The 14,040-nt window shown below is 41.2% G+C and overlaps 2 protein-coding genes across 5 annotated transcripts; one reads left to right on the forward strand and one right to left on the reverse strand.

The window, feature by feature from the left end:
• Positions 1 to 355: 355 nt before the first annotated feature.
• On the reverse strand, positions 356 to 12,918 carry RB195_017845 (uncharacterized protein; the record flags this gene model as incomplete). Of its 4 annotated transcripts, XM_064185023.1 has the most annotated exons (13): positions 356 to 428; positions 817 to 941; positions 2,786 to 2,864; positions 2,951 to 3,101; positions 4,809 to 4,927; positions 6,704 to 6,771; positions 7,804 to 7,934; positions 8,011 to 8,158; positions 11,494 to 11,623; positions 11,698 to 11,765; positions 11,954 to 12,091; positions 12,462 to 12,599; positions 12,754 to 12,918. In XM_064185023.1, the coding sequence occupies 13 exons, from the start codon at positions 12,916 to 12,918 to the stop codon at positions 356 to 358; spliced, it is 1,533 nt and encodes a 510-aa protein (XP_064040904.1). The 4 variants fall into 4 exon arrangements, with proteins under 4 accessions (XP_064040904.1, XP_064040906.1, XP_064040905.1 ...); XM_064185025.1 differs by lacking the exons at positions 11,494 to 11,623; positions 11,698 to 11,765; positions 11,954 to 12,091; positions 12,462 to 12,599; positions 12,754 to 12,918 and adding an exon at positions 1,021 to 1,083 and having other exon boundaries at positions 8,011 to 8,179; XM_064185024.1 differs by lacking the exons at positions 11,494 to 11,623; positions 11,698 to 11,765; positions 11,954 to 12,091; positions 12,462 to 12,599; positions 12,754 to 12,918 and having other exon boundaries at positions 8,011 to 8,179.
• Positions 9,282 to 10,504, forward strand: RB195_017846 (uncharacterized protein; the record flags this gene model as incomplete). Its single annotated transcript, XM_064185027.1, has 6 exons — positions 9,282 to 9,363; positions 9,546 to 9,583; positions 9,646 to 9,711; positions 9,772 to 9,866; positions 10,228 to 10,335; positions 10,393 to 10,504. The coding sequence occupies 6 exons, from the start codon at positions 9,282 to 9,284 to the stop codon at positions 10,502 to 10,504; spliced, it is 501 nt and encodes a 166-aa protein (XP_064040907.1).
• Positions 12,919 to 14,040: the final 1,122 nt, after the last annotated feature.

Below are 14,040 nucleotides of genomic sequence, written 5' to 3' on the forward strand. Positions count from 1 at the left end.
GGGCTGATGGTGATCGCGCTCTCAGTTGGGATCTGTACTCCTAACCCTAAGTTTTGATAGAGAGATAATAACATCGTTAATCCCATGGTCTGCCTGGGTCGTCAGGATGTCTTGGAACATTTTCGTCGCCGATTGTAGAACAAACAGTGTTGTTACGTGTCCCTTCGGAGCTACATCGTAAAGAATCAGAACACTAGTCCTGCCCGCATCTTGCATGCTTCACTCACTCGCACTGTGATCCACCGCAGAACGATGAGGTTTTCCTTTTGAGGTTCAAGACGATACAAGTATGCAATGTAAAATGTTCATTGCTTGAAAACAACAATACAAGGATTTCGTCCTCATGCGAGAAATTTCATGCGCAGTCACGCGTTTCAACCATGTAAGTGCCCACGAGCAGTTCGTTTGTTTCCGCCGATTTCTCGTATCTTCAAATATGAAGACATCCGATTTTTTGAAGCAATCATTTTTAAAATGTATTTCTTGAGTTTGAAGAGAAAAAAATTCGAATGAAGAGCACTACACTGTCACTCCATTTATGAACTTAACTATTGCCATCCACATAGTTAGCCCTATAGTAAACGAAACATAAGCGGTTTCTCTTCGCAAAAAGTTTTAGCAAAAAAGTTGGTGATTTGCCCTTGAGGAAATAGTACGAGTATGTTGTAAGAAATTGTTGAAGATTCTAACTAGTTCTTACAGGTTGACCTGTCCTTCAACGACACTGAGGATGTTGTGCGAGTTGTTAACTTGAGGCAGCTTTGTTCAAATATTTGCTACACCTGAAGTGGTAAAGCCAGAAACTGATATCCTTACCTTAAACATGCTTGGAAAGGATTCTGCAGACGGAATTTGATATCCTCATCTCTTTTTAAATGTTTTCCATTCGTTGTAACAACACCCATTGGTGCAAGAAAATACTTTCTCCACACATCATCAGCCTAAGGTAAAAAGTTCAGTAAAGGGGTAATTCCAGTGTTCCTACTCCAGAGAAGAACCGACTTAAAACGTTCTTCCCACGAATTTCACTGTCCTAAGCCTAAATTTTTCAATTCGAAATTTTAAGTGAGCTTCCAGCATAACCTGAAGTTCGACCCAGTTGTTACGTGAATGGTTTAATGTGTACCAGAATCTTTTTTTTTGCAGTTGTAAGATTGAAATTTTGTGGAGATGGTTTCCACCTGGCGTCGTCACGGTGTTAAGCTTCACAAGGTGCCTTCTCGTAATTCTACAGTTCATTGTCCATCGATTGTAACCGCTTGGCTTTACTTCTGTATACGATTAGCACTGTTTGCTTCGTTCGCTCGGGTTTTTTTTCTCGGGATGCATATTTACGGGCGGACGGCGAGCGTTGGGAAATCCAGATTTAGACATGGCCTTTTTGACGTCGTTTATTCGCAGTACCAAAATTATTATTATCTGTTATTAAATTATTATTAAGTAATTACTAAGTTACTAATTCTATTATTATTATTAATACTAATGTATTAAATAATTATTTAAACTATTATTAATCAATATAAATTAATAAATTATTTAAAATTTGCCAAATCAGCCTAAAGCAATCTGAATTTGATCACCGCGTGCCTCGAGATATCGATTAATTTTTATAAATCCTAGATACACACTACATAGGCCAATCATTAACCGGCTGAATCCTCCCTCTTAGTAGGAGAACGCTTTGCTTCATCTGTTGTGCTAATCGCGCTTAACTTCAGACCCATTGTCCGCTAGCGTTTATCTAACACTTTTCTCCGTAGTGTTGATAAAAATATAAATACACATAGCAGTAAACGCTATTCATTTCAGTGCACTAATGCTGGCTCATGTCACGAGATCGTATACGGCTTCATCCGAGAACAGAGCAATTATTTGCCAGCACCGAGTGATTTATTCGCACCTAACATAAGCTGAGCGACGATGTCAAAGCTCTCGGTGAGAATGCGATATTATTTATAGATGCTACGGCCTCAGTCCTTCAACGCTAACATAAAAAATGACGTGAAGGTCACCATCACAACGATAAAGATAAGGGTCCCACGTCAGATCAGTCTGTTGGCTACTATTGATCAGCATATATGTGCCCAACTTTTGAAGAAAGGATCCGGCAAACATTAACGTACAGGACAGTAAACATAGGGAGGCGTGTGTTAGGATGAAACGCTACGTATGCAAGTCTCATGAAACTATTCGCAACGTCTGACTTGCTTTTTGACGAATTCTCTAAAACTTATTGCGCACTACTGGTTCACCAACAATTCCGCTGGTTCCCAATTCTTGCATCATTGCACCGGTAGCCATCGAAGAATCCTACTAAGCGGTTTCCAGTACTAGTGCATCAATTCGACGCAATGGGACCCGTCCCAAGACAAAAGCATCGAACTAGAGTCGAACCTATTTCACTGTCTAAAGCACTTTCATTATATATATATATATATATATATATATATATATATATATATATATATATACATACACACACACACTAAGCCTGTGCCATCAGTTGTATCACACGAGAGGGAAGTTTGAGAGTGACACTGATCTACCGTTGGAATATGTCTACGATTTCCCTCAAAATGGTTGTGATGTGTAAACACCCGAATTTCCGCCGTAAAAGTTCAATCAAGACTCATTAGAATTTGGTTAGTGTGTAAGTAGAATGTTCGAAAGAAAGATTAAGATGTGAGCTTACAAAATTCAGATTGCATCAACAGAGAATTTCTGACAAAAATAAAACACTCTTGCCAATATCGTTTCTGGTAATTAAAAAGTCTCGGGAACCTACTGCAATCAATATCCCTTCTTCAACTTCTCCACATCCTGTCAATAAATCTTTACGATAAAGAGAAGACCAAACGGAGGAACTGAAAAGAATTACCGTACCATACATAATGTACAGTGATTCAGTTCCAAAATTCCTTCACTGGTCAGTATATAAATATATATATACCTGTATAGACGCACACCTTTCTTTCTGAATGCATCGGAGTGCACTAACTGTCCTAGTTTTACAATCCACTTAAATTCTTCAATGTGAGAAACAACATCTTCTAAATCCTCATCAACAGTAAATCCGTGCCTGGCTACAATAAAGCAGTGAGCTGAAACGGGACTTAATGGGTTTTCCGTACATGAGATGTGAATATACGAAGCAACGGTCGCTCAGGTGCCCTCAGTTCATCTGGCACTGCGCTACGCTGTAAAGTATGTATATCTTTTCATTGTTGAGCAAGGTTCATTGCGCTACCAGTTTGGGCGTCCGGCTTCCAGGGGCTGAACGTTTTGATTTTTGCAACACCTGTTTAATTTCGTGAATGATGTGTAAAATGCAGGAAAAGCACGGAGAACCGCTGGAATCTAACTTCAAAAAAACACAGCTGTAATTAATTGAGCTTTATCTGGCGAGATTGGGATCATGTAAGGATCCTTGCTACCGCCACCCATCTCTGCAGTTCGCCAAGGTCCGACCTCGATTCCAGCCGTTGTCTTCACCGCACCGCCTGGAACGCAGCCGCTTACGCAGCTGTCCGTGCTTCATGTCGAGCACATATGTAGAGGCACGGTACAATGGTTGAATTCATCAAAATTAAATGACTTTTCCAAGGAAGTTTCTCCCCTTTTTTAACATGATTTGCTCTTCCTCTTACTTAGTGACACTGGTGGAAATTCTAACCTAGTTGAATGTCTACCTTTCTGCTGGCCTTATGGCAACATTCCATCGATGTTGGTTCCATCCTAGTGCTTTCCCCAGCAGCACGAATGATAATGTTAGTGCCGAGGACGAATTTCGTCTCACAAATGTATAAAAAGTGTGTTTGTGTATACGTAACAGAATAAGCTCTCCGTTTCAAAGCATGCCATTTCTGGTGGAACTTCCAAAGAATGCATGAGTAGAACTTTGGGGTAAAATGTAGTTGGCGGGGAGGAGGTGGAGGTGGAGACGGGCGCTCAACACTGCTGTAGTCGAGCTGTACACAACGCAGAAAACGTTTTTAGAGCACGAAGACGGTATTTAACTGACAAACGGGTTTCCCGTTTGAGAAAGCGACGGTTCATCAATTGAAAGGTCATTTCTGGTAGAGAATAGCTGAGTCAGTCGAGGTCCTACGAGGTAGGCATTAGTCTCGGAGTACCTCTGACATGTAGGCTGAAGCTTCTAAGAAAAAAAAAAGAAGGTAGAACACAACAGAACAGAACGCTAGAACAGGCAATGCTTTAACTTCAGCAAACACTTCAAAGAGGGTTACTGAAAATGAGCAGCTAAGTCATATCTGGAGAATCTTTCAGTAAAAGAAACCGCAGTAAAGATGTATCCTCGTTTTTGGCGCTCGCACAATTTTATGTTCGCGCGATCTGAAGAACAAGGAATCTTTGTCCAATAGTTCTAATGGTTCTAAATTATGTAGTAAAGCACGTACTACTTCCAACGAAACCAAAAACGGCCTGTTAGACGACTTCTGCGGAATTTGCAGTTGACAATTAAGGACGGCATTTGTTACAAAAATTTTTTTTCCGCTCCAAGTGCAGCTCGAGGGCAATTGAATTAGATCAATTTTGCGTCTCCTTTCCCTCAACCCCCAAATAAATTTTACCCGAACATCGTCAATATTGTTTATGTCGTTATATATTCTAGGCTCGATATAGACATGGCGTAGACAAGTGGGAGTACCTGTCAAGCAGAAAAAGTGCGTGGATTTGAACAGGCGCGCTGAGATCATCAGGTGTACGGAATTTCAGCAGTAGGTGCGGAACAATTTCCCAACAACAAAACCAGTGACAGAGTTGTCGCATCGAAACGTAAGTCTTACCTTCTCTCCGCTGAGCTCGAACATTTCCTTCACAGCTTGTCCATGCTTCCCATCGCAATTCAATGTCAAGTCCAGGATCATAAAGCGAATTCGGCATTTCAACCGGAGGCACTCGTACGCTTGAAAAATAAGCAGTGATAGAGAAAAATTGATGAGGCACATATTTTTAATGGGTTGACAACTGCTGTACGTGACAAAAACTACAGAGAAAATTTCTGTTCAAGGGCCAGATGAGGTGTCACGTGCTGGCTTCGGCGGGCCATATTACGAATTGGCGATGTTGGAAGATCGCTGCGAGAAAATAGTGTTCGGATTTTATAATACGAGGGTGGCCATCCTTAATTCTCCCTGATCGCTCCGAAAAACGGTGTGGAGAGCAGCCTCAGCTCCTACGAAATACGTAGGAACGCACTGCCCTGCGCACCAGCAGCGTCCACGAGCGAGCGGTCAGAAGTCGATGAGGTCTGCTCGGCAGCATATTAGGGTAAAGGCAATAAATAGGCTGCCGAGGGGAAAGGAGTGTGTACAAGATTGGGACGTTCTAACGTACGCCGCAGAAACTAAGGCGGTTCAGGACGATTAGGGAAAGTGAACGTGGCCGTCCTCTATATTGTCTCACAGAGACTCCAACATCGTTAATTTTGTGATACGCTGCTTTTAAGTACATCAACGGATCAACTGTCTAAAAACTATGTTCATGAGTGTGCAGCTATTCTTCTACTGATTCGTTGATTCAGATTTTTCATTGAATGCGGGTTAAAAACAGCGTGTCATGGAATTGAGTAGCACGGAAGTTCCGGTGAAACAGTAGAGCTCGAACTGTGGATTGCGGGACTCAAAATGGCTCCGATCAACCTTCCCTAATCCTCGTAAAAAGCATGGGAACGGCGTTTATACCTACGTCACGTTACGCTTATCCCTGCGAGGTACGTTAGAACACGTCTTCTGGTACGCGCTCCGCTCCCTTCAGCACTCCACTCATTGGTTTTACCTGAATAAACAGGTGAGAAGGCCTCATTGGAACAATTACGATCTTTCGGATTTTGTGGATACGCTGCATATTTTTTTGCGTTTTTTTTTTTTGCGCGCCGAATATCTGACTGCATCATCGGACATTGTCCCGAGAGACAAAAAACGAATGCCCTTCAATGTTCAATAAGTCCCTTTGAAGTATTTTTAGTTATGATTTCCCCCAATATTGTCCGAAGCAGCAAAAAAGTGTCCGACTGCATCGTCGGACATTGTTGCTAATATGTTAGTCTTCTACCGCTCGCCCGTTGACGCGGCGCGCGCACGGTGCGTGGTGCGTTCCAACCTGCCCTGTAGAAAACAACATCGTCTTCCACAGCGTTTTACACGACGATTAGAGGAAGTTGAGCGGAGGCTTCGCTGGGTTCCGTAATCTACAACCCGAACTCCAAACCTGCGGTTTCCGTACTACGTAAATTTCGTGATATGCTTCAACAACGTAATTTAATTAAGCTCAGTCAATAACAGTCTCTCAGAACGTTCACAGAAGATTACGTATAGAGATACGCAATAGAGAAATCTTGGAAATAAGAAATAATATATTTGATAATAATGAATATAATCTCGTTGTTTTCATTTTGAAAAGTCAACAATGTGGCCAAATCATATGTTTCCGCTATTTTTCCAGCAGGAGACAAAATCTGTTTAGATCTGTGTCGACAATATTGGGAGTGATAGCCTAGTTTGCAAGGAGCATTTCAGAATTTGGTCTTTCCCGTTAGCAAAAAGTATTTTTTGATCGTAGAGCATCATACAGCCTTATACAGAACAGGAGATATACATTTTTGTGGCGTGTAAGGAAGGAGATTCTGTCAAAAGTTGTCACTTTCTTATATACTGTAGGCTATCGATTGAAAAAAGAGAACCTGCATCCTTCAAGTGTGCATGGCTTCGTGTGGTTTCCGCGTTGATGCTCAACTTTGACAGGCATGGTCTTAACAGATTTTTTTTTAATTTTTTAAAATTCTACTGTAAGAGCTTTGTGCTCGCAGGGGCTTGAACGGAAAGGAAGCAATTTTTTTTTCGCAAAAGCCCAGCTAAAATTTGCGTGTAAAATTATGCCAAGATGTACATAACAAGTTTAGTAGTCCTCAGCAATCAGCTTCCTAGATGGTTACTGCATTCGAATTACTGGTGATCCACAGTACAGTCATACAGGAATCAAGAGTCTACTAGTGATCACCGCGAAGTTGAATCCGCTAATAATTAGATCTGCAGTGGAAATTTGGAACGTCTCTAATGTTTCCTAGCTGGGATTTCAGTCTCGTAATTGCTACTTTGAACTACTCACCAACAAATGCAAATACAACAGCGCTATCGTTGAAAAATTAAGTGAAAAACTGAGTGGAGCTGTGTTGGCATTGACTACTCATCAATTATGTGAGCTCAAATGAGAATAGTGGGCCGATGACCTCAGGTCCTTCGAATGCGTTTCTCTTTTGCAAGTAAAAATGTGACGTTTTTCGATTCGAACATTCTGTGCAGTTTCTGCTGTGAAACTTATGCGAAATGTATACGTAGGATCGTTTCGAAACATGTGGAAAGACAAAGTGTGCACGTGCAATGAACTTGCAAAGAACCAATTCATACACTAGAATCACACATTAAAAGCGCATTCTCGCAGATTTTTCAGGTGCCTCTTTTTCTGGCAATTCAATTCTTTTTTCTTCCTTGCACCTTTATAGCAACTATTCGATTACCTTCAACATCACCATTAGTTTCAATCGTATCCAAAGGTTCCTATTAAGGAACCTTAAAACAAATTATTAGTCATAGCTCCGCTGCTTCGTCTTCACCATCATGAACTAGATGAAAATGAGAAAATTTTGCTACTTAACAAACTAGATTATTTTACTTCGAGCACCGGAAGGGACCTCTTAAAGTTTTCACAAATCATTTCGCTTCGCTTACTTTCCACTCACAAGCACCTTCCTCCTGAAACTGATTTTCGAAGAGCCTCAATCACCTTGTAATCGTAGCACAGCGTTCCCTTGGTACAACTTGAAGGTTTCTTGTCATGAAAGGTCGGTTGGTAATGAAATCGCCAATTGATGGATGGTAGAATGTGTTTGGAATCAACATTGCTACAATCATTGCCTGAAATGCATTACCTACTGGACTCTTAAAGCGGAATTCAGGAATATTTGCTCCCATTAAACACGAGCGGTCATACCATAATTGTTTTTCTGTTCCTCAGAAAGATGTTCGCTATCAAATATCGAAACCGGTGGCACCATCGCGAGTAGCACATAGAATAGATTTGTGATTCCCGTTGATAGCTCATCAAAACAAAAATATACTCCTTGAGAAGCGGGACTAGCCTGGAATCCACCTACACTCATCCTGAAATGAACGACTTGTTTTCTTGTTTATCGAAGGCGTGCGAATACATAGCTGCTCCATTGGTACGAAAAACTTTTGTGTTGATGTAATCGCACAGTAAAGATTATAATTTGTTCTGCGGTAGCGTTGAAAGCCTTATAATTATAATCTCTCACCAAACAGTTTAATATTTGGTGAGATGATTATAGTTATAATCATCTCACCAAATATTAAAGGCAGCACTTCACGAAATTGACTATAATGGTATCTCTAGACAAAAAGGTAGGTTTAGGGGCCGAATAGAAGCGCGATCGCGCTCAATTCTCCCCAGTTGTCCTGAAAAGAGCGTGATAGACGGCCCTGTCGAATTTTCCTACAAGACACCTGACAACGTATCATCCCTGTGTAGGTGCTGCGCCTAGAAGCATGCGTACGAAAATCAGTGAGGTCCTCTCAGCGGCTTCAAGTAAAACCAATGAATAATTTGCTGAGCGGACCGGCACGTATACAAGGTCTACGCGTTACAAAGTGTCTCGTAGGAAAATTCTATCGACGAGCTCGTTTCCTATGCCTTTTCTTCTAGGACAATTAGGGGAATTAGGTGTGATCGCGCTCGTACTCATGACCCATAGCTTTAATCAATCTTCTCCTAAAAAGATTCCATTATCGTGGTCTTAATGGGTACGTATCGTTAGGTACCGGCAACCAATTAACTGCAGCCGGATAAATGCCTGCAGAAGAGGCTGTCGGTAGGCCAGAGCAGGCATATCTTATCTGTGATCACTAAGCCACGCCCATCCATCACCACATCACTGAGGTCATGAGCAATGTTGGTACTGCAATTACGTGATAGAGTTACCTTCTACGAAAGTTCAAAGAATAAAAAGGCAGCAACCTAGCAACGTAGGAAATGAAGATGCTAAAAATGAAGCAAAAACCTAGAAAACTTGTACAAGAACAAAACAACATCAGAAAACATAAATGAAAATGACTATGTTCCAGAATAAAAGTTAAACAGAGAAAAAAAGCGTAAGAACAAGAACCGGGGAAGACGTAGAAAATTTCTGGTTTAAAAAAGTAAAGCAAATGTTTGCTGTCTATTTAAGAGAACAAAAAGGCGCGATGATATCCGTGATCTCCGTTAACCTCACGAAAAGTGTCAATCAGCAGTCAGAGTGCCCCACGGCTTGCGTTGTTCAAAAAGGTGTTATTCAATGTTCTCAAGCAGTGCCAGTAAAGATGAGAAGAAGCTACAAGCAATTTAACACATTTTAACATCGCTTCGTTTAATTACAAGAAGTGATTTCAACATCGTCTTTCACATCCCAGGATGTCGTTTTCTTATGACAACTATCCCTCCAACTTGCAAGCCCTAAATCTTCTCAGAAAAATCTTACCAGCAATATCAGATAGCATTGAATCAGGTAGTTATTTCTGTAAGCAGTGTTACAAAATATGGATCAATTTTGTATCAACTTTTTCTTAGGCTGTACCTGCGCTTCAGAATCATCCAGATGAACTATACTCGTTATCCATGCAACAACCCGCACAGGTAACAAGTACTTCAATTTCAAGTGTTGAAGTGCACTATGAAGTACCATTAATTTTATAGGTCGTCTTTCCTGTTGCTGCGCCGGTTATGGCAATCCATTGCAGCAAAGTCCAAGTGCTGCTGTGGGAACACACACATTTCGAGGGGAAAAATGCGTAAGTAAACGGGGAGTTCACCCGTTCTTATTTACCATATTTCAGAATCCTCGAGGTCGTATGTATTCCAACAGCACAAAAAAACAGCCCGTGAAGGCATTTTATCTACCGCTGCTCTGGATGTAAACAACAAGGTGGAAAATTCACATTGATACAAGTATGCGCAGTTTCACGTTAGATTTCGGCAAACTACCTTACTGAGTGACACTATTTCAGGTTTCCGACGACGCTTTCGACAGAGATTCTTGCCTGCTAGACCACCAATGTATTCTGCAGGACCGATACGACGACAAAGCTGATCGCATAGCTTATGAGGTGAGTTGACAAGATGTTTTCTTTTCGATATTCTCGGCATGTGCAGTGTAACATTGATACCAAGCACTGCGCAAAGACAAAAGTTCTTAGAAGAGCACAAGTTACAAGCATTACACGGCAACGGCCGATTCTATCTTATCGATGGATTGAAGGAGTGAGTTCTAAAAACACATTTTATTATTTTACAAAACAAGTATGTGATGAATTTCAGCCTACGAAGAAAGGTCGATAGTGCTTGGAAAATTCAGAAAAATGGAGGAAGCTATAACTCTCTATCTAGTATGGCTGGCAAATGGAGAAAACTTTCTGAAATTGGAAAGTGAAGACTCGTTTATCTTTTATTCAGTTGAACTAACGGTGAGTAGGTGTTACTATTACATTTTTACATTGTTACGTTCAATGACTAGTTTTTTGCCGAAGGGATTAGTGCCACGCGTTCCTGCTCTTTCGCTCCCACCAGCTAGACAGAGTCACCCTGCTTCCGAGCCGTGCAAAAATTTCTTAGCTCATCTGCGTAAAAGGGGCGGGTGTAGTGTAGCGGTTACAGGTTCGCTTCCTGCACGATGGATCGGAGCTTCGAATCCGCCCTAGTGCTCATCAAGCCCTTCATCCCTCCGGGGTCGATAAATTGGTATCAGACTTGTCTGGGAGGATAAAAACGCTGACATGACACATCGGGTAGCCCCCGCGCCAGACACTGTACTAGGCTTGTGACACGTTCGTAAACTTCAAACGATTCTGATTTGAAGTCAACGTGGTGGCGCATCCCAAGCGGATTGGTTGACACCATACACTTTATCCTTTATCCCATTCAGGAGAAACAAACAATAATTCCATACTTTTTGATATAATAGACTGAGGAAAATCTCCGCGAATACCGAAGAGAGATTTCAATTTTTTTAAACTAGAGATACCACCTCTATCTACCTCTATGCCCCTAACATCTCTTCCGGATGTGCTTTCACCTCATCAAAGATCGATGATGCTTTCACTATCACACCAGCGTTCATCAGACATCGAACATTTTTATTAGACGGTTTTCTAATTGTATTCGCATTTTTGTGCAGCCGGTATTTCATAATATCTAACAATATTTATAATTTAAATTTCCAAATTGTACCATTTCTTCATCAGGGAAAAGATAATTCTGTGCACGCCTTGATTTTCGGAACATTTTTAATGCAGTAAAAATTAGAATTGTGAACAGGACAGATTGATACAGATTGCCTCTTCACCTGCAGTTCACCTTGCATTTGACGCTTGGATATTTTAAGGAAATAGAACTTGGTTGTAACATTAATTTGCTTCTTACCCTTATGATAGAAAGCTTTCCATCCCTTTGAAGATACACTGGAGATGGCATTTGAATTGTTGCTCCATTTGACCCAACTGCAAGTCGAGGCATGTCGAAATGCGTTGACTTGCTCGGAGCGTTAGAATTCCTGTAAGTTTTCCTGTTATCATGAGAATTGTCGCGAAATGCTTTGTGAATTTCTTTAAGCTGCAAATTTCATACATCACATCGTCCACTTCCTCGTCGTTCCGTATGATTCTGTACAGATCCTTTCTAGATATCACGTTTAGCTGAAGAGTTTTGCATTTTAAAAAAGGCCAGAATTAACCATTTGTACTAACATTGTTCCAAAATCTCAGAAACAGTGATAGAAACGTTTCGGTAGCATTACAGCGTTGTTATGCTTTGGGTTTTGCGAAGAAAATAAAGAAATGTGTCGTGGCGGTTGGGGGTGGTTTTACGTCATATATGAATGTACCTGTGGAGCCTTGAGGAACTCGGTGATATCGTCAACTTTTGCCCAGTACTTGACCTTCCCATTGTAAGCCATTGCCAATTCGCACATATGACACGGTAAATCAACTCGTTCACCGGTCCAGAAGTACACTGGTACCACCTGCGATTTGAATTGCATTATTGTTATTACTGGATCATCACTAGGAGAATTTTCGCACGTTTTAGTTTCGGGAAGAAAATTAGCTGAGTCTATTGACGCGCACTATGGACATTGCAAAACGAAATCTCTTAAAATGTACGTCTTGAAAGTATTCCACTCATACGAAGTGGCAGTGATGTGCACAATTGTATCACTGACAGGTCAACTAACGCTTAGGAAATCATTTGCTTTCAACATTTCGAATTTTTCCCTATTCTTGTTCATTTTGAAGAAATGTTAAATTGAGAGTAACTGAAAACACGAAAATATTCTTAGCAGAGCTGGACTTCTCCGGTAGTTGACAAATAGAAAGTAAAAAGAAACTCGTTACTTGAAGCACGTGTTCGGAGCATTCTTTGAGATATGTGCTTTTAGACCATTCTAATTCCCAGAATCGTTTGACTTTCACTCCAATTTCCAAGTTGCTCCATTCTTCTGGCGGTGGTGGAACCCAGTGAAGAGGTGTACCCTGAATAACATGCGGTTCTGCATGGGAAATGATAAAAAATTATTCAATTTGCCTTTCTCTATGGCCATGTTCCTTGTCTTCGTAGTTGCCGCCATGGGAATTAAGAGAGCTTTCCGCATTGTTATGTGATTTTAAATCCGTAGAGAACACTCACAGCTTTGCAGTTTCGAAAACATCGTAGCAGTAGAAGAGAAGAGTAGCAGAAAAGACCAACGAACCGCATGCTATCGATAGTCGTGATGAAAATAGAAGGCCTCAAATATGATAATTTACGAGTTCTATCTCGATTCGCTCGTTCGAATCCCTTGCGATAACCCATTGATAAAATTGCGGAAAAAGGCAAGAATCAAAAGTTCCTCACCAAGAAACTCTTCGCTACCTCATGAAGTTAAAGGCATCACCCCACGAATCTGAGATGTAAGATGAGATACTGATTTCAGGTAGAGTATTCGTATACGGGATAGTAGATTATGGAGAGGGAGTGATTCCGTCCATCTCTTTCTAATTGCCGTAAAAAACGGCCTGGAAGAAGAACGTGCACAAGACTGACGCGCTCCAATCAAACTCGTTGTAGAAAATAGCACGCTAGAGCCACGACTCGAAGCAGTATCGTCCGGGCCGTTTTTTACGGCAATTAGGAAGAAATATACGGAATCACCTCCTCTCCATAATCTACTATGCCGTATACGAATACTCCACCTGAAATCCGCACCACCTCAGCTTGGTGGTTTGATTCCTTTAAAGCAGATGGGTAGGATCCCAGTAGCATTCACCACACATTTAGTAATTTTTAATTTCAACGTAATTTCAGCATATTTGAGACGTTTTAGTTGAAGAAGGCGGGAGAACATTTTCAGACTCTGGAGCGAGGTTGGATTTCGAGAAGAGTAGATCTATTCCAACAGAGTCTTAATCTTGCCAAAAGACCTTCGTAGAGCGTATAAATTTGCCCTCTTGAGTCATATTATCATCCTCAAAGTAACGAATTTGTCCAATCTTATTGACCCTGCCACATGCAACATGTACCCATGTTACAAGTGGCTGGGCCAATAAGATTGGACAATTTAATTGTGCATGTTTAGAACTGCAAATTGACAATGGGCGATTGTTCCATCTCAGGAGCAGAGCAGACCAAGCAACGGCTTAGAAGTCATACGAGAGCATTGAAGATGATGTGAGGAATACAAAAAAAAAACCGATCATCAACAGCGCAGTGCTTAATGCTGCGAAGTGCAAGTTGGAGGAAAGAGCGGACATTGAACGTCCCACGAGAAGGTTGAGACGAGAAATGTTCCTTCTCTTAAAATTGAAAGAAGTGAATCGGAGTTCTAGTGCGCCTCAACTATAGGAAAAATGAGTGACACTGCAAACAAATATGATACTCATCTGGTCCCATAGATGGGCAGAAATCATATTCCACACCACAGTGACAGTGTAAGGC

The sequence above is a fragment of the Necator americanus genome, chromosome II, assembly GCF_031761385.1.
Source record: "Necator americanus strain Aroian chromosome II, whole genome shotgun sequence".
Lineage (NCBI taxonomy): Eukaryota > Metazoa > Nematoda > Chromadorea > Rhabditida > Ancylostomatidae > Necator > Necator americanus.